The sequence below is a fragment of the Oncorhynchus clarkii genome, chromosome 12 (genome assembly GCF_045791955.1).
Source record: "Oncorhynchus clarkii lewisi isolate Uvic-CL-2024 chromosome 12, UVic_Ocla_1.0, whole genome shotgun sequence".
In the NCBI taxonomy this organism is placed as follows: Eukaryota; Metazoa; Chordata; class Actinopteri; order Salmoniformes; family Salmonidae; genus Oncorhynchus; species Oncorhynchus clarkii.
In genome coordinates this window covers 3,008,702-3,027,888 of record NC_092158.1, presented here as the reverse complement: position 1 = coordinate 3,027,888, position 19,187 = coordinate 3,008,702, and the positions used below count along the sequence as shown (strand labels likewise).

General features: G+C 40.5%; 1 protein-coding gene across 1 annotated transcript in view; it reads right to left on the bottom strand.

Annotated features, from left to right (window-relative positions):
* Positions 1–1,452: 1,452 nt before the first annotated feature.
* The window catches only part of LOC139421811 (glutamate receptor ionotropic, NMDA 3A-like), a 92,483-nt gene continuing 74,748 nt past the window's right edge, over positions 1,453–19,187 (bottom strand). The window contains exons 7-11 of the mRNA XM_071172931.1: positions 15,464–15,615; positions 10,809–10,970; positions 4,123–4,193; positions 1,959–2,118; positions 1,453–1,653 (exon numbers count right to left, since the gene is read on the bottom strand). Of these exons, the coding sequence (XP_071029032.1) occupies positions 1,453–1,653; positions 1,959–2,118; positions 4,123–4,193; positions 10,809–10,970; positions 15,464–15,615 (746 nt within the window). The remainder of the gene's footprint in view (positions 1,654–1,958; positions 2,119–4,122; positions 4,194–10,808; positions 10,971–15,463; positions 15,616–19,187) is intronic.

Here is a 19,187-nt window from a genome sequence, read left to right as displayed (position 1 = left end):
AGGAATAAACTACGGACAACGAACACAATTGCATTTTATCGATGGCGATTTGAATGTCGAGAAATACAGTGACAAGATCATGAGGCCCATTTTAATGCCATTCATTACCTCATCACAAGGATCTGCACACAATTTCTGGAAGCTGAAAATGTCACAGTTCTTCCATGGCCTGCATAGTCACCCGTTGAGCATGTTTGGGATGCTCTGGATCGACGTGTACGACAACGTGTTCCAGTTCCCACCAAATATCCAGCAACTTCGCACAGCCAGTGAAGAGGAGTGGGACGACATTCCACAGACCACAATCAACAGCCTGATCAACTCTGTGCGAAGGAGATGTGTTGCACTGCATGAGGCAAATGGTGGTCACACCAGACTCTGACTGGTTTTCTGATCCACGCCCCCTTTTTGTTAAGGTATCTGTGACCAACAGATGCATATCTGGGGATCAGGTTCCATCCAGGGCAGGGATCAGGTTCCATCCAGGACAGGGATCAGGTTCCATCCAGGACAGGGATCAGGTTCCATCCCGGACAGGGATCCAGTACCATCCAGGACAGGGATCAGTTTCCATCCCGGACAGGGATCAGGTTCCATCCAGGACATGAATCCGGTTCCATCCCGGACAGGGATCATGTTCCAAGGCTTTTGGTGCAGATAGTGTTCCTTCTGGTTAACTCATCAGAGAGATCTTGGAGATTGGAGGTGGAGAGCAGACAGTGTCCAGGGCCCCAGGGCTCAGGGAGCAGCCATGGTGGTTTTCTTTGTTGCTCTGGGCCTGGGGTTAGTCCTGCTGGTATCTGGGTCTCGGGCTGTTGTCCTCCTGCTAGTCCCATGTGCTGCTCTCGGACTCAGGGATATCAGGGTTTCGTTTTGTTGGGGTACTCCTCAAGCCTCTACTCAGTGTTCCTGTTTGTCTTATGTCCAGTCCTCTACTCCGGTATGGCTCCAGCCTCTACTCAGTGTTCCTGTTTGTCTTATGTCTAGTCCTCTACTCCGGGATGGCTCCAGACTCTACTTAGGGGTGTTATGTGTCTTCTGGTAGCTCCAGACTCTACTTACGGGTGTTATGTGTCTGCTGGTAGCTCCAGCCTCTACTTATGGGTGTTGTGTGTCTGCTGGTAGCTCCAGCCTCTATTTAGGGGTGTTGTGTATCTGCTGGTAGCTCCAGCCTCTACTTAGGGGTGTTGTGTATCTGCTGGTAGCTCCAGCCTCTACTTAGGGGCGTTGTGTATCTGCTGGTAGCTCCAGCCTCTACTTAGGGGTGTTGTGTATCTGCTGGTAGCTCCAGCCTCTATTCAGATATCTTGTGTCTGCTGGTACCAGTTGTAACAGAGTTAGCTTCACAGCCTCACTCACCAGCTTGTAATGTCTTCACTCGCGCTATTGACTTGGTACCTTTTCTATAGCGTAATTACTCTGTCATGTTATGTGTCTGCTTGTACCAATCCTCTACTCTGTCATGTTATGTGTCTGCTGGTACTGCTCCAGCTCCCTCTTCTTCTTCATGGCGATGTGCAGCTGCTGTTTGATGATGGTAATGTGTGTCTCCAGCTCTGACAGCTCCTGCAGCATGGGGTTGGTCCTGGTTTTTAGACCCACCTGGACCAGGTCTGTCCTCCCGTTAGAGGTGGCCTGTAGGGGGCTCTTCACCTGAGGAGGAAGAGGAGAAAATAAGAGACATTTAGATTACTTCCAACCAATCAAATGGCACAAATCAAAACATAAATAATATATGAGAAATTTGAGAAATTACCCTCTGATTTGATACATTAAATCTGACTAAATTCTATCTACTGGTATTGCCTGTAACTGTGTATAATAAGGCTGCAGAATACAGGAAATGGTTTCTACAGGTGTTTAAAATATGTACCATTTCCCAACAAGACTTCCTCTCCTAAAAAAAGTAAATACTCCAGCTATGTGTTCCTTATTTTTCTGTGCTTGAGCTGGCCTACCCGAGGAGGAGGAAGAAGAGGGCAGTCACAGTGGGGGTACTCAAGATGGGACTCCTGAGGAGGCAGCTTCCTTCTGTTGCAGTTGCAGTTGGACTCTGAGCTGTTCCATGGTACGCATGGCTGCTCCTGTTGTTGTTGGTGGTGGTTACCCACGTTGCACCTTTGGGGTCGAACAAATACACGTCTTTAGGGACGTTGATTTGCATCCCAAATGGCACTTTATTCCCTATAGTGTACTACTTTAGACCAGGGCCTATAGTGTACTACTCTAGACCAGGGCACTACTTTAGACCAGGGCCTATAGTGCACTACAGAACCTGCTATCTGATGCAGTGGAGGCTCCTCAGAGGCAGAATGGAAGGACCATCCTCAGTGAATTTCATAAAAATAAAAATTGTAATACATTTAAAACAATATCCTTTTTAGATAAAACAATACTAAGTATAATCACTTCACCAAATAATTGATTAAAACACATTGTTTTGAAATGAAATCTACAGTAGCCTCAACAGCACTCTGTAGGGTAGCACCATGGTGTAGCCGGAGGACAGCTAGCTTCCATCCTCCTCTTGGTTCATTGACTTTAATACAAAACCTAGGAAGCTCATGGTTCTCACCCCATTCCATAGACTTACACAGTAATTATGCAAACTTCTGGAGGACATCCTCCAACCTATCAGAACTCTTGCAGCATGAACTGACATGTTGCCTACACAATCAAAGGATCTAAAAATTAATCTAGTACTGAAAGCATAAGCTACAGTTAACTAGCACCGCAGTGCATAAAACGTGGTGAATAGTTGACTCAAAGAGAGAGAAAGACAGTTAAAAAAATATTTATTCCAAAATGAAGGAGAAGCAAGATAGAAATAGTTTCACTTACTTAGCTAGTACATGCATCTAGCTAGTTTAGCCTTCTGAAACACCCTGCTTCAACAGACGGATGCTATATTAGCTAGCTGGCTATAACAGAGGGATGCTATATTAGCTAGCTGGCTATAACAGAGTGATTCTATATTAGCTAGCTGGCTATAACAGAGGGATTCTATATTAGCTAGCTGGCTATAACAGAGGGATGCTATATTAGCTAGCTGGCTATAACAGAGGGATGCTATATTAGCTAGCTGGCTAGGACTATCCAACACAACACTGGAATTCTTCCAAGTCAAGGTAAGCTTTGGATTTACTAATTTATTGCCACCGGTGGCTTACTGACTGTACACTGTAATATCACTGCATGGTTTTAGTGGGTTTATTAACATGTTTGTTTTATAAGCTATGCTGACTATGACATTACCTTAGCTAATATGGTGACAACAATGTAGGCTGTGTGTAGCTGTTTGACTTGGAAAGGATTTTTTGCCTGGTCACTTACAGCTGATGTGTTTTGCATTGAAGTCCACCGGGGAAGGGACAAGGTGAGAGGAGTAGAGCGCATAGATGCCAAAATGAATACAACGTGGCTGCTATGAAAGTGAACTGTGTTTACGCGTGATCAGGGATGTATTCATTCCGCCGTTTCTGTTTAAAAAACGTTTCTTAAACGGAAGCAAACGGAACAAAAACAGGGATAAACATACCTGAATTTGTCCATTAGAAACTCTGGTTTGCAACTGTTGGATTAATAATGACACCTTACATCAGCTAGATGCAGGCACGAGTGTGCAAGGGGGTATTGAATGAGTATCTGTCTGTCCCTGTGATACTGTCTGTCACCTAAAATGTGTCTCTCGACCTGTGTGCACCTACACTGTAAACGTTCATTCATAGGCTAGGTTGTAGCAACCTCATGATGGGTGTAGGAAAAATTAGAGTATCATGTAGTAGCCTAAACCTATTAATGTTACATTGAGCTAGGATGACAGTCATCCCAATACGCTGTAATAAGAATAAGGCCATTCTCATGAAAAATGAATGTAATCCCTCATCTTAAACGGCACTGACGGCCACTGATCTGATGCTGACATGATCCACAGCCTGTAAGCAGGGTGTCACCCATCATCCCGTCACTACTATCATCACTGACAATTAAATTTACCAAAATGTGATTAATAAAAAAAGTGACACACGCTGTCAAACTGGAACATTAAATCAAACGTTTCTCGAGTCAATAAATCAGCGGTCTGTCAATTTGCTTCCTTACGGCACATCAATGAATTGTTACCTTTTTTCCTTCTTGGCCACAGTCTGCAGTTTATCGTCGTTGAAAGATGTGTTCATAGCTCGGTGTAATCTCTGAGGGACAGAGCAAAAAACACACCAGACAGAAACACACCAGACATTATAAACACACCAGACAGAAACACACCAGACATTATAAACACACCAGACAGAAACACACCAGACAGAAACACACAAGACAGAAACACACAAGACATTATAAACACACCAGACAGAAACACACCAGACAGAAACACACCAGACAGAAACACACCAGACATTATAAACACACCAGACATTATAAACACACCAGACATTATAAACACACCAGACATTATAAACACACCAGACAGAAACACACCAGACATTATAAACACACCAGACATTAGAAACACACCAGACATTATAAACACACCAGACATTAGAAACACACCAGACATTAGAAACACACCAGACAGAAACACACCAGACATTATAAACACACCAGACAGAAACACACCAGACAGAAACACACCAGACATTATAAACACACCAGACAGAAACACAACAGACATTATAAACACACCAGACAGAAACACACCAGACATTATAAACACACCAGACAGAAACACACCAGACATTATAAACACACCAGACAGAAACACACCAGACAGAAACACACCAGACATTATAAACACACCAGACAGAAACACACCAGACATTATAAACACACCAGACAGAAACACACCAGACATTATAAACACACCAGACATTATAAACACACCAGACAGAAACACACCAGACATTATAAACACACCAGACAGAAACACACCAGACATTATAAACACACCAGACATTATAAACACACCAGACAGATACACACCAGACAGAAACACACCAGACATTATAAACACACCAGACAGAAACACACCAGACTTTATAAACACACCAGACAGAAACACACCAGACTTTATAAACACACCAGACAGAAACACACCAGACTTTATAAACACACCAGACAGAAACACACCAGACAGAAACACACCAGACATTATAAACACACCAGACAGAAACACACCAGACTTTATAAACACACCAGACAGAAACACACCAGACTTTATAAACACACCAGACAGAAACACACCAGACAGAAACACACCAGACATTATAAACACACCAGACAGATACACACCAGACAGAAACACACCAGACATTATAAACACACCAGACAGAAACACACCAGACATTATAAACACACCAGACAGAAACACACCAGACAGAAACACACCAGACATTATGAACACACCAGACATTATAAACACACCAGACAGAAACACACCAGACAGAAACACACCAGACATTATAAACACACCAGACAGAAACACACCAGACTTTATAAACACACCAGACAGAAACACACCAGACATTAGAAACACACCAGATATGTAACAGAAACTGCAATGGTTGAGGTCAATCAATTTCATTTTGAGAAATCGACTAAAATAAAATATATTTGATCCCAACCCAGGCAGCTAAGGTATCTATTCTTTAAAGTACACTTAATCTGAGAATATCATACTTTAGGAGTATAACTTTCTGGCATTTAAACATAGTGAAAGTTGAGTTAGTTGTTGAGCCAGGCGTACACATGGCTCTATATTATATTTTTTCATAGGTAGCACTGGTGCTCCTAACTATAAAAAGTAAGGAGCACCAGAAACAAAACAATTTTTGACTGACTTTCCGATCATTGTTAATTGTCATCAACTGTTACCTTAATGATGTAGAACACATCACTAGAGAGTGGGCTAACTTTAATCTTTGTATTCAAAAGTGAAAAAATATTTACATAGGTGATTTGTTTTGGACAAACAAATGTAAAATACAAAACAACATTGATTGTATTTTAAAGTGTAACAGCAAAAATATGTATATAGGTGATTAAACATAACCTTTGTTGTATTTAAAAGTGTTACTGCAAACAGGAAACTGGTATCCATTATTGTGTTCAGCTAACAGACAACAATAATAATAATAATAATAATAATACTAATAATAATAATAATACTAATACTACTTCTACTAATAATAAAAACACAAATACTAATATTAATAATAATAATTACAGTATTAATACAACTAATAATATTAATAGTAATAAAAATACTACTACGAATACTAATACTACTAATAACATTAACAGTACTAAAAATACCACTACATATACTAGTAATACTAATAATATTAACAGTAATAAAAATACCACTACTAATACTAATACAACTAATAATATTAATAGCAATAAAAAATACTACTAATAATTGTAATAGTTAATAATAATAATAATATTACTACTACTACTACTACTACTACTAATATTAATAATACTACTACTAATAATAATATTAATAATACTAATAATAATATTAATATTAATAATACTACTAATAGTAATAATAATACTACTAATAAAAGTATTAATAATACTAATACTAATAATAATATGAATAATATTACTACTACTAATAATAATCATATTAATAATACTACTACTAATAATACTACAAATAATAATACTAATAATATTGTAACCAGGCAACACGCTGACTATCTACTGATCCTTGGATAATTAAATAAATTTTTTGTCTCCTCTCAAAATAACGAATGCATTTCTTTGATCTAGAATCTAGCTAATAAATCAACTTGCTTTTAAGGTTTAAGGTTTAGGGTAGTGGCGTCCCAAGGATCCATGATTGCACAAAACCTCCTCTCGGATTGTGTCCGCGATGGTGCCAAATGCCAGTTATGTTTGTTCAGGACACCTCATTTCCATATGTTGGGTTGATTTGTAATCCATTATTTTGCGTTTGAATTACAGAAAATCATTCTCCTCCTTGGCCGTAAGTGCTGTTAGATTTAATCTCCATCTCAGATAGCTCTGCCTGTTGACGGGCTTGGGCTGCCACCTGTTGCCTGTCAAATAGGTCTGGTAGTTGTGGTGTTCCTAGTGGTGTTGCTGCATCCCTTGTAGTTAGTAGACCTTGTGGTGTTGCTGTAGTCAGTAGGTCTAGTGGTGTTGCTGTAGACAGTAGGTCTAGTGGTGTTGCTGTAGTCAGTAGGTCTAGTAGTGTTGCTGTAGTCAGTAGGTCTAGTGATGTTGCTGTAGTCAGTAGTTCTAGTGGTGTTGCTGTAGTCAGTAGACCTAGTGGTGTTGCTGTAGTCAGTAGGTCTATTGGTGTTGCTGTAGTCAGTAGGTCTAGTGGTGTTGCTGTAGTCAGTAGGTCTAGTGGTGTTGCTGTAGTCAGTAGGTCTAGTGGTGTTGCTGTAGTAAGTAGACCTAGTGGTGTTGCTGTAGTCAGTAGACCTAGTGGTGTTGCTGTAGTCAGTAGACCTAGTGGTGTTGCTGTAGTCAGTAGGTCTAGTGGTGTTGCTGTAGTCAGTAGGTCTAGTGGTGTTGCTGTAGTCAGTAGGTCTAGTGGTGTTGCTGTAGTAAGTAGACCTAGTGGTGTTGCTGTAGTCAGTAGACCTAGTGGTGTTAATGTAGTCAGTAGGTCTAGTGGTGTTGCTGTAGTAAGTAGACCTAGTGGTGTTGCTGTAGTCAGTAGACCTAGTGGTGTTGCTGTAGTCAGTAGACCTAGTGGTGTTGCTGTAGTCAGTAGGTCTAGTGGGTTGCTGTAGTCAGTAGGTCTAGTGGTGTTGCTGTAGTCAGTAGGTCTAGTGGTGTTGCTGTAGTCAGTAATTCTAGTGGTGTTGCTGTAGTCAGTAGACCTAGTGGTGTTGCTGTAGTAAGTTGACCTAGTGGTGTTGCTGTAGTCAGTAGGTCTAGTGGTGTTGCTGTAGTCAGTAGGTCTAGTGGTGTTGCTGTAGTCAGTAGGTCTAGTGGTGTTGCTGTAGTCAGTAGGTCTAGTGGTGTTGCTGGAGTAAGTAGACCTAGTGGTGTTGCTGGAGTAATTAGACCTAGTGGTGTTGCTTTAGTCAGTAGACCTAGTGGTGTTGCTGTAGTCAGTAGACCTAGTGGTGTTGCTGTAGTCAGTAGTTCTAGTGGTGTTGCTGTAGTCAGTAGGTCTAGTGGTGTTGCTGTAGTCAGTAGACCTAGTGGTGTTGCTGTAGTCAGTAGGTCTCGTGGTGTTGCTGTAGTTAGTAGACCTAGTGGTGTTGCTGTAGTCAGTAGGTCTAGTGGTGTTGCTGTAGTCAGTAGGTCTAGTGGTGTTGCTGTAGTCAGTAGGTCTAGTGGTGTTGCTGGAGTAATTAGACCTAGTGGTGTTGCTTTAGTCAGTAGACCTAGTGGTGTTGCTGTAGTCAGTAGGTCTAGTGGTGTTGCTGTAGTCAGTAGACCTAGTGGTGTTGCTGTAGTCAGTAGACCTAGTGGTGTTGCTGTAGTCATCAGGTCTAGTGGTGTTGCTGTAGTCAGTAGGTCTAGTGGTGTTGCTGTAGTCAGTAGGTCTAGTGGTGTTGCTGCAGTCAGTAGACCTGGTGGTGTTGCTGTAGTCAGTAGGTCTAGTGGTGTTGCTGGAGTAAGTAGACCTAGTGGTGTTGCTGGAGTAATTAGACCTAGTGGTGTTGCTGTAGTCAGTAGGTCTAGTGGTGTTGCTGTAGTCAGTAGACCTAGTGGTGTTGCTGTAGTCAGTAGGTCTAGTGGTGTTGCTGCAGTCAGTAGACCTGGTGGTGTTGCTGTAGTCAGTTGACCTAGTGGTGTTGCTGGAGTAAGTAGACCTAGTGGTGTTGCTGGAGTAATTAGACCTAGTGGTGTTGCTGTAGTCAGTAGGTCTAGTGGTGTTGCTGTAGTCAGTAGACCTAGTGGTGTTGCTGTAGTCAGTAGGTCTCGTGGTGTTGTTGTAGTTAGTAGACCTAGTGGTGTTGCTGTAGTCAGTAGGTCTAGTGGTGTTGCTGTAGTCAGTAGACCTAGTGGTGTTGCTGTAGTCAGTAGACCTAGTGGTGTTGCTGTAGTCAGTAGGTCTAGTGGTGTTCCTGTAGTCAGTACACCTAGTGGTGTTGCTGTAGTCAGTAGACCTAGTGGTGTTGCTGTAGTCAGTAGGTCTAGTGGTGTTGCTGTAGTCAGTAGGTCTAGTGGTGTTGCTGTAGTCAGTAGGTCTAGTGGTGTTGCTGTAGTCAGTAGGTCTAGTGACTGTTGCTGTAGTCAGTAGGTCTAGTGGTGTTGCTGTAGTCAGTAGGTCTAGTGGTGTTGCTGTAGTAAGTTGACCTAGTGGTGTTGCTGTAGTCAGTAGGTCTAGTGGTGTTGCTGTAGTAAGTTGACCTAGTGGTGTTGCTGTAGTCAGTAGGTCTAGTGGTGTTGCAGTAGTCAGTAGACCTAGTGGTGTTGCAGTAGTCAGTAGACCTAGTGGTGTTGCTGTAGTTAGTAGACCTAGTGGTGTTGCAGTAGTCAGTAGACCTAGTGGTGTTGCTGTAGTCAGTAGACCTAGTGGTGTTGCAGTAGTCAGTAGACCTAGTGGTGTTGCTGTAGTCAGTAGACCTAGTGGTGTTGCTGTAGTTAGTAGACCTAGTGGTGTTGCTGCATCCCCTGCCCGATGTGTTTTAGGTTGCTGGACCCCCTGCCCGATGCACTTGTCTGAAGTAATGTTTCATAAACTACTCGTGTTTTAGGTTGCTGGATCCCCTGTCCGATGTGTTTTAGGTTGCTGGATCCCCTGTCCGATGTGTTTTAGGTTGCTGGATCCCCTGTCCGATGTGTTTTAGGTTGCTGGATCCCCTGTCCGATGTGTTTTAGGTTGCTGGATCCCCTGTCCGATGTGTTTTAGGTTGCTGGATCCCCTGTCCGATGTGTTTTAGGTTGCTGGATCCCCTGCCCGATGTGTTTTAGGTTGCTGGATCCCCTGCCCGATGTGTTTTAGGTTGCTGGATCCCCTGTCCGATGTGTTTTAGGTTGATGGATCCAGATGAGAAATAAGTCTCCCCTGCTGCTATTACTCCACGCGTTCCACAGAACTAACACAACATTTTGTCACTAGTTTTGTCCCTCCTAGGCCTCTTGAATTTGTGAAACAACCCCTCTCGAATCATACGTAGCATTATGATTGGTTACACAATAAATCAGCCTGTCTTGTTTGAGCAGCGATTTTGGTGATTTGTCTAAATATTGTTACTCATTGAGTTTTTTTAATCTGATAATTATTTTGTTGTTACGGTGCTCCCAAAATAAAAGTACTGTTCGCACAGAAATAAATAAATATATGCATGTGCTACCCAATTGGTCGTTCTTTAGAGCCCTGGGCGTATACCACACAAAGCTTTTGATATCGGAGACAAAACATCCATATCGTTGCTCGGTTAATGTGAGCAGGTCAGAGGAGCATCGTGTACTTTTCTAACCAAAGTCAAAGTGTCAAAAGTCCTTTCAACTCTGAAGTTAACAAGCACTGTCATTCAATTCAAAATGTATTGTCTCTGTATGGCAAACGGCAACGTCTTACCGGAAACGTTTCTGAGACAGCTTTGAGCCACAGCTCCTTGTTGCTCCATCAACAATCTAATCACATCATCACATAATTGTTTTATAGAGACAGGGTGGTATTGAAAATCCTCATGACCAAGTGAATAATATTGTAGCGTGTAACCCCCTGTCTGTGCCACAATGTTTAGTGTGAGCATCACTATGTAAACAAGACAAACAACTACAGGAAAGATGTTTGCTTAATGTGAGAGGCTCAGCAATGTTATGATTTTACAAGTCGTGTAGTGTATGCCCAGTATTACCTGACTAGTATGCAGCCAATACTTGAACTTGGGGTCCTTGACTCTGGGTATGACAAAGCGGTAGATTATGTGTTCAGCCAGGGTGGTGAGGAGAGACAGAACCAACCCGACACACAGCATCAAAAACAGGCCTGAGAAATGCTTTATGCCCATTTGTAAGGTCTGGAAAGAGACAAGACAAGACAAGACAGACAGACAGACAGACAGACAGACAGACAGACAGACAGACAGACAGACAGACAGACAGACAGACAGACAGACAGACAGACAGATCAGTATATGTAAGTCCCATCAAAACGGTCTGAAGATAATTTATTAACAGTAAAGTGTAATGTATCGGTTCAGCAGCATCACTATACACTATCACACATCACTGTACACTACTACACATCGCTGTACACTATTACACATCACTATTACACATCACTATTACACATCACAATACACTATTACACATCCCTGTACAATATTACACATCACTGTACAATATTACACATCACTGTACACTATTACACATCACTGTACAGTATTACACATCACTGTACAATATTACACATCACTGTACAATATTACACATCACTGTACAATATTACACATCACTGTACACTATTACTGTACACTATTACACATCACTATTACACATCACTGTACATTATTACACATCACTGCACACTATTACACATCACTGTACACTATTACACATCACTGTACACTATCACACATCACTGTACACTATCACACATCACTGTACACTATTACACATCACTATACACTATTACACATCACTATTACACATCACAGTACACTATTACACATCACTATACACTATTACACATCACTATATACTATCACACACTATAACTATTACACATCACTATTACACATCACTATTACACATCACTGTACACTATTACATATCACTGTACACTATTACACATCACTATTACACATCACTATTACACATCACTGTACAATATTACATATCACTGTACAATATTACACATAACTGTACAATATTACACATCACTATTACACATCACTGTACAATATTACACATCACTGTACACTATTACACATCACTGTACAATATTACACATCACTATTACACATCACTGTACACTATTACACATCACTGTACAATATTACACATCATTGTACACTATTACACATCACTGTACACTATTACACATCACTATTACACATCACTATATACTATTACACATCACTTTTACACATCACTATATACTATTACACATCACTCTATACTATTACACATCACCATTACACATCACTATATAAAATTACACAGCACTATTACACATCACTATTACACATCACTATTACACATCCCTATATACTATTACACATCACTATATACTATTACACATCAATATCACACATCACTATATACTATTACACATCACTATTACACATCACTGTATACCATTACACATCACTATTACACAACACTATACACTCTTACACATCACTATACACTATTACACATCACTATATACTACTACACATCACTACTACACATCACTATTACACATCACTATTACACATCACCATTACGCATCACTATATACCACTACACATCACTATTACACATCACTATTACACATCACTTTTACACATCACTTTTACACATCACTATATACTATTACACATCACTATATACTATTACACATCATTATTACACATCGCTGTACACTATTACACATCACTATTACACATCACTATTACACTATTGCACATCACTATTACACACCACTATTACACATCGCTTTACACTATTACACTATTACACATCACTTTACACTATTACACATCACTATATACTATTACACATCACTATTACACGTCACTATTACACATCACTGTACACTATTACACACCACCATATACTATTACACATCACTATTACACATCACTATTACACACCACTATAAACTATTACACATCACTATACACATCACTATTACACATCGCTTTACACTATTACACTATTACACATCACTATACACTATTACACATCACTATATACTATTACACATCACTATTACACATCACTATTACACATCACTGTACACTACTACACATCACTATTACACATCACTATAGACTATTACACATCACTCTACACATCACGATACACTACTACACATCGCTGTACACATCAATATACACTATTACTCATCACTGTACACTAATACACATCACTATTACACATCACTATATACTATTACACATCACGGTACACTACTACACATCGCTGTACACATCACTATACACTATTACGTATAACCATTACACATCACTATATACTATTACGTATAACCATTACACATCACTATATACTATTACGTATAACCATTACACATCACTATATACTATTATGTATAACCATTACACATCACTATATACTATTACACATCACTATTACTACAACATCTATTATTTAGGACCATTTTTAGTAAGCTTCCATAATTTATAATGGACTCCATCATTAGTAAGTGTCCATAATTTATAATGGACTCCATCATTAAGACTTCAAAACACACAAATAAACACAGACTGATGGAAATGATTTAGTAGTGACATGTATTTCATTAATATTGAAGTAGTGTGATCTACAGTGCCTTGCAAAACTTTTCAACCCCCTTGACCTTTTTCCTATTTTGTTGCATTACAACCTGTAATTCAAATGGATTTTATGTAATTGACATACACACAATAATCCAAATCGTTGAAGCGAAAAAAAACCAAATAAATTCAAAGACATTACAACATTTCAAAACGGAAAAGTGGTGCGTGCATATCTATTCACCCCTTCGGTATGAAGCCCCTTAATAAGATCTGGTGCAACCAATTACCTTCAGAAGTCACAATTAGTTAAATAAAGTCCACCTGTGTGCAATCTAAGTATCACATGATCTGTCACATGATCTCAGTATATATACATCTGTTCTGAGTCTGCATCACCACCAAGCAAGGGGCACCACCAAGAAAGCGGCACCATGAAGACCAAGGATCTTTCCAAACAGGTCAGGGACAAAGTTGTGGAGAAGTACAGATCACGGTTGGGTTATACAAAATATCCAAAACTTTGAACATCCCACGAAGCACCATTAAATACATCATTAAAAAAGTGAATGAATATGGCACCACAACAAACCTGCCAAGAGAGGGCTGCCCACCAAAAGTCACAGACCAGGCAAGGAGGGCATTAATCAGAAAGGCAACAAAGAGACGAAAGATAAGCCTGAAGGAGATGTAAAGATCCACCGTGGAGATTGGAGAATCTGTCCATAGGACCACTTTAAGCCATACACTCCACAGAGCTGGGCTTTACGGAAGAGTGGCCAGAAAAAAAGCCACTGCTTAATGAAAAAAATTTGCAAACATGTTTGCTTTTTGCCAAAACACATGTGGGAGACTCCCCAAACATATGGAAGAAGGTACTCTGGTCAGATGAGACTAAAATGTAGCTTTTAGACCATCAAGGAAAACGCTATGTCTGGCGCAAACCCAACACCTCTCATCACCCCGAGAACACCACCCCTACAGTAAAGCATGGTGGTGGCATCATTATGCTATGGGGATGTTTTTCATCGGCAGGGACTGGGAAACTGGTCAGAATTGAAGGAATTATGGATGGTGCTAAATACAGGGAAATTCTGTAGGGAAACCTATTTTCAGTCTTTCAAGGATTTGAGACTGGGACGGAGGTTCACCTTCCAGCAGGACAATGACCCTAAGCATACTGCTAAAGCAACACTCGGGTGGTTTAAGGGGAAACATTTAAATGCCTAGTCAAAGCCCAGACCTCAATCCAATTGAAAATCTGTGGTATGACTTAAAGATTGCTGTACACCATCACCACCAATCCAACTTGAAGGAGCTGGAGCAGTTTTGCCTTGAAGAATGGGCAAAAATCCCAGTGGCTAGATGTGCCAAGCTTACAGAGACATACCCCAAGGGACTTGCTGCAAAATGTGGCTCTACAAAGTATTGACTTTGGGGGCGTGAATAATTATGCACGCTCAAGTTCTGTTTTTCTTGTCTTATAATAGTTGTCTGACCATAGTTCTTTTGTGTTTTTCTTGTTTTTAGTGTTGGTCAGGACGTGGGCTGGGTGGGCATTCTATGTTGTGTGTCTAGTTTGTCCGTTTCTATGTATGGCCTGATATGGTTCTCAATCAGAAGCAGGTGTTAGTCATTGTCTCTGATTGGGAACCATATTTAGGTAGCTTGTTTTGTGTTGGGATGTGTGGGTGGTTGTTTCCTGTCTTTGTGTTCTCTGCACTACATAGGACTGTTTTGGGTTTTGCCACGTTTGTTGTTTTGTAATTGTGTTCATGTTTAGTTTCTCTTATTAAAACTATGAACTATAACCACCCTGCATTTTGGTCCTCGTCTCCTTCGACCGAAGAAAGCCGTTACATATTTCTTGTTTGTTTCACAAAAAAATATATTTTGCGTCTTCAAGGTGGTAGTCAGGTTGTGTAAATCAAATGATACAAAACCCCCCAAAAAATCCATTTTAATTCCAGTCTGTAAGGCAACAAAATAGGAAAAGTGCCAAAGGGGGGGTGAATACTTTCGCAAGCCGCTGTATTTCATTAATATTAAAGTAGTATGATGTACATTACCTCAGTGACGGCGAAGCTCCGTTTTCCACAGGGCACCACCTTGTACCACTTGTCATGCAACATATCCATGAAGCCGTCTGACTTGTACTGGCTCACCAGCTCTGAGATGTTAGAGGACAGGGGAGAGTTCTGGCGCAGGCCGATGCCATAACCTGGGAACAGAAAAACACACAGAATGACTTAGAAAACATAATCGTCCATGTCTTCTTCCTCTGTACTATGGGTATGGTACGGGTGATGAAAACATCAACCTCCCTGTCTTCCTCTGTACTATGGGTAAATAGATACAGACACCTAGACTGACACAGAAAACCCATTGATCAAATGAACTGATGTCATGTTGACGTTGTACAACAACATACCGGTAGTGTTGAATATGCAGTACTTGTATGTGTGCAGGGTGGTCATAGCTTAATCTTGCTAGTACATTATTAGAATGTGTGGGTGTCGCAGTTGTTTCAGTTTTAATTCAGAATTTTGGAATTGACTCCCATTCAACTCGTGAGTTGAAATTCTAATTGAATTGGCCACATCCTAGCGCAGGGGCGCTTCCAGGTTGTATGGTTCCCTGGGCGACCCCCCCCCCCCTTCCCCCCCCACCCTATTACCCTATTACCCTATTACACTATTACACTATTACCATATTACACTATTACACTATTACCCTGTTACACTATTACACTATTACACTATTGCACTATTACCCTATTACACTATTACACTATTACCCTATTACCCTATTACACTATTACCCTATTACCCTATTACACTATTACCCTATTACACTATTACCCTATTACACTATTACCCTATTACCCTATTACCCTATTACACTATTACACTATTACCATATTACCCTATTACACTAATACAATATTACACTATCACCCTATTACACTATTACCCTATTACCCTATTACACTATTACACTATTACCCTATTACACTATTACACTATTACCCTATTACCCTATTACACTATTACCCTATTACACTATTACACTATTACCATATTGCACTATTACCCTATTACCCTATTACCCTATTACACTATTACCCTATTACCCTATTACACTATTACACTATTACCCTATTACCCTATTACACTATTACACTATTACCCTATTACACTATTACCCTATTACCCTATTACACTATTACCCTATTTTACTATTACACTATTACCATATTGCACTATTACCCTATTACCCTATTACCCTATTACACTATTACCCTATTACACTATTACCCTATTACCCTATTCCCATATTACACTATTACCCTATTACACTATTACACTATTACCCTATTACCCTATTACACTAATACACTAATACACTATTACCCTATTACACTATTACCCTATTACACTATTACACTATTACCCTATTACCCTATTACACTATTACCCTATTACACTATTACACTATTACCCTATTACACTATTACACTATTACCCTATTACACTATTACACTATTACACTATTACCATATTACACTATTACCCTATTACACTATTACACTATTACCCTATTACACTATTACACTATTACCCTATTACCCTATTACCCTATTACACTATTACACTATTACACTATTGCACTATTAGACGATTGCTAACAAAAAACACACAAATAAAACTAAATTGCACAAATCCTGTATCGCACAAATAGAATAACACACTTATAAAGAAGAGAACTTGATTATTACATTTTGCACAACTAATTTACTGTACACTAATGTACTGTACAAAGTTAGAGGTGTGCTATTTGATAGATTCCCCCGCTCCCCCTACCTCGGGATTCCAGTGGGGAGACCTGAGGTCAACCTACCTCCGCCCCCCTTCCCCATCTCGTACTTCTGAGTGGGAGACCTGAGGTCAACCTACCTCCGCCCCCCTTCCCCATCTCGTACTTCTGAGTGGGAGACCTTCCCAGGCAGTAGCCTAGAATCAGAGCGCCCGCTCTGACAAGGTTAATTGATCCGCAGTCCCACACGGTGACATGATATCATTGACGTGATGTGCAAATGAGCGATAGGAAACCGATCGCACAAATGTCACAATTTGGAATATTATAATTATATACAGTTGATGTCGGAAGTTTACATTACATACATAATTCACTGTATCACATTTCCAGTGGGTCAGAAGTTTACATACACTAAGTTGACCGTACCGTTAAACAGCTTGGAAAATGCCAGAAAATTCCATCATGGCTATAGAAGCTTCTGATAGGCTAATTGACATCATTTGAGTCAATTGGAGGTGTACCTGTGGATGTATTTCAAGGCCTGCCTTCAAACTCAGTGCCTCTATGCTTGACATCATGGGAAAATCAAAATAAATAATTCAAGACCTCAGAATTGTAGGTGGGGAGATCCACAAGTCTGGTTCATCCTTGGGAGCAATTTCCAAATGCCTGACGGTACCACGCTCATCTTTACAAACAATAGTACGCAAGTATAAACACCATGGGACCACGCAGCCGTCACATCGCTCAAGGTATGAGACGCGTTCTGGGAAGGAAGGAGACGCGTTCTGTCTCATAAAGATGAACGTACTTTGGTGTGAAAAGTGCAAATCAATCCCAGAACAACAGCAAAGGACCTTGTGAAGATTCTGGAGGAAACAGGTACAAAAGTATCTATATCCAAACTAAAGTGAGTCCTAAATCGACAGAACCTGAAAGGCTACTCAGCAAGGAAGAAGCCACTGTTCCATAACCGCTATTAAAAAAGCCATACTACGGTTTGCAACTGCACATGGGGACAAAGATTGTGCTTTTTGGGGAAATGTCCTCTGGTCAGATGAAACAAAAATAGAACTGTTTGACCATAATGACCATAATTGTGTTTAAAGGAAAAATGGGGAGGCTTTGCAAGCCGAAGACACCATCCCAACCGTGAAGCACGGGGGTGGCAGCATCATGTTGTGGGGGTGGCAGCATCATGTTGTGGGGGTGCTTTACTGCAGGAGGGACTGGTGCACTTCACAAACTAGATGGAATCATGAGGTAGGACAATTCTGTGGATATATGGGTCGTCCAAACGGACAATGACCCCAAGGATACTTCCAAAGTTGTGGCAAAATGGCTTAAGGGCAACAAAGTCAAGGTATAGGAGTGGCTATCACAAACCCTGACCTCAATCCTATAGAAAATTTGAGGCAAACTGAAAAAGCGTGAGCGAGCAAGGAGGCCTACAAACCTGACTCAGTTACACAAGCTCTGTCAGGAGGAGTTTAAATGTATTTGGCTAAGGTGTATGTAAACTTCCGACTTCAACTGTATTATCTTTGTGCGGGTGCCCCATGTCACCCCTGGTAAGATGCCGATGTCGCCTAAATCCGCCCCACAGGATGTAGAATTATAATTCATTATAATTTGGTTTGAGTGACAGCAAGTATAATTTAATTCCGTACAATTCAAATAAATTCCACTCCGCCATAAAAGAAGATGAGAGTTATATTGAATCTGACAGGTCACACTTCCAAATAGCAAAGAATATATCACTTTTCTCTGGAAACAATGTTCATAACCTTGTTTAACCTTAGTGCTTAGAATAGCCAATTACACTGAGTGTACAAAACATTAGGAACACCTTCCTACTATTGAGTCGTACCCCCTTTTGCCCCCTTTTTCTCTCAGAACAGCCTCAATTCATTTGGGCATGAACTGCAAGGTGTCGAAAGCATTCGACAGGGATGCCCATGTTGACTCCAATTC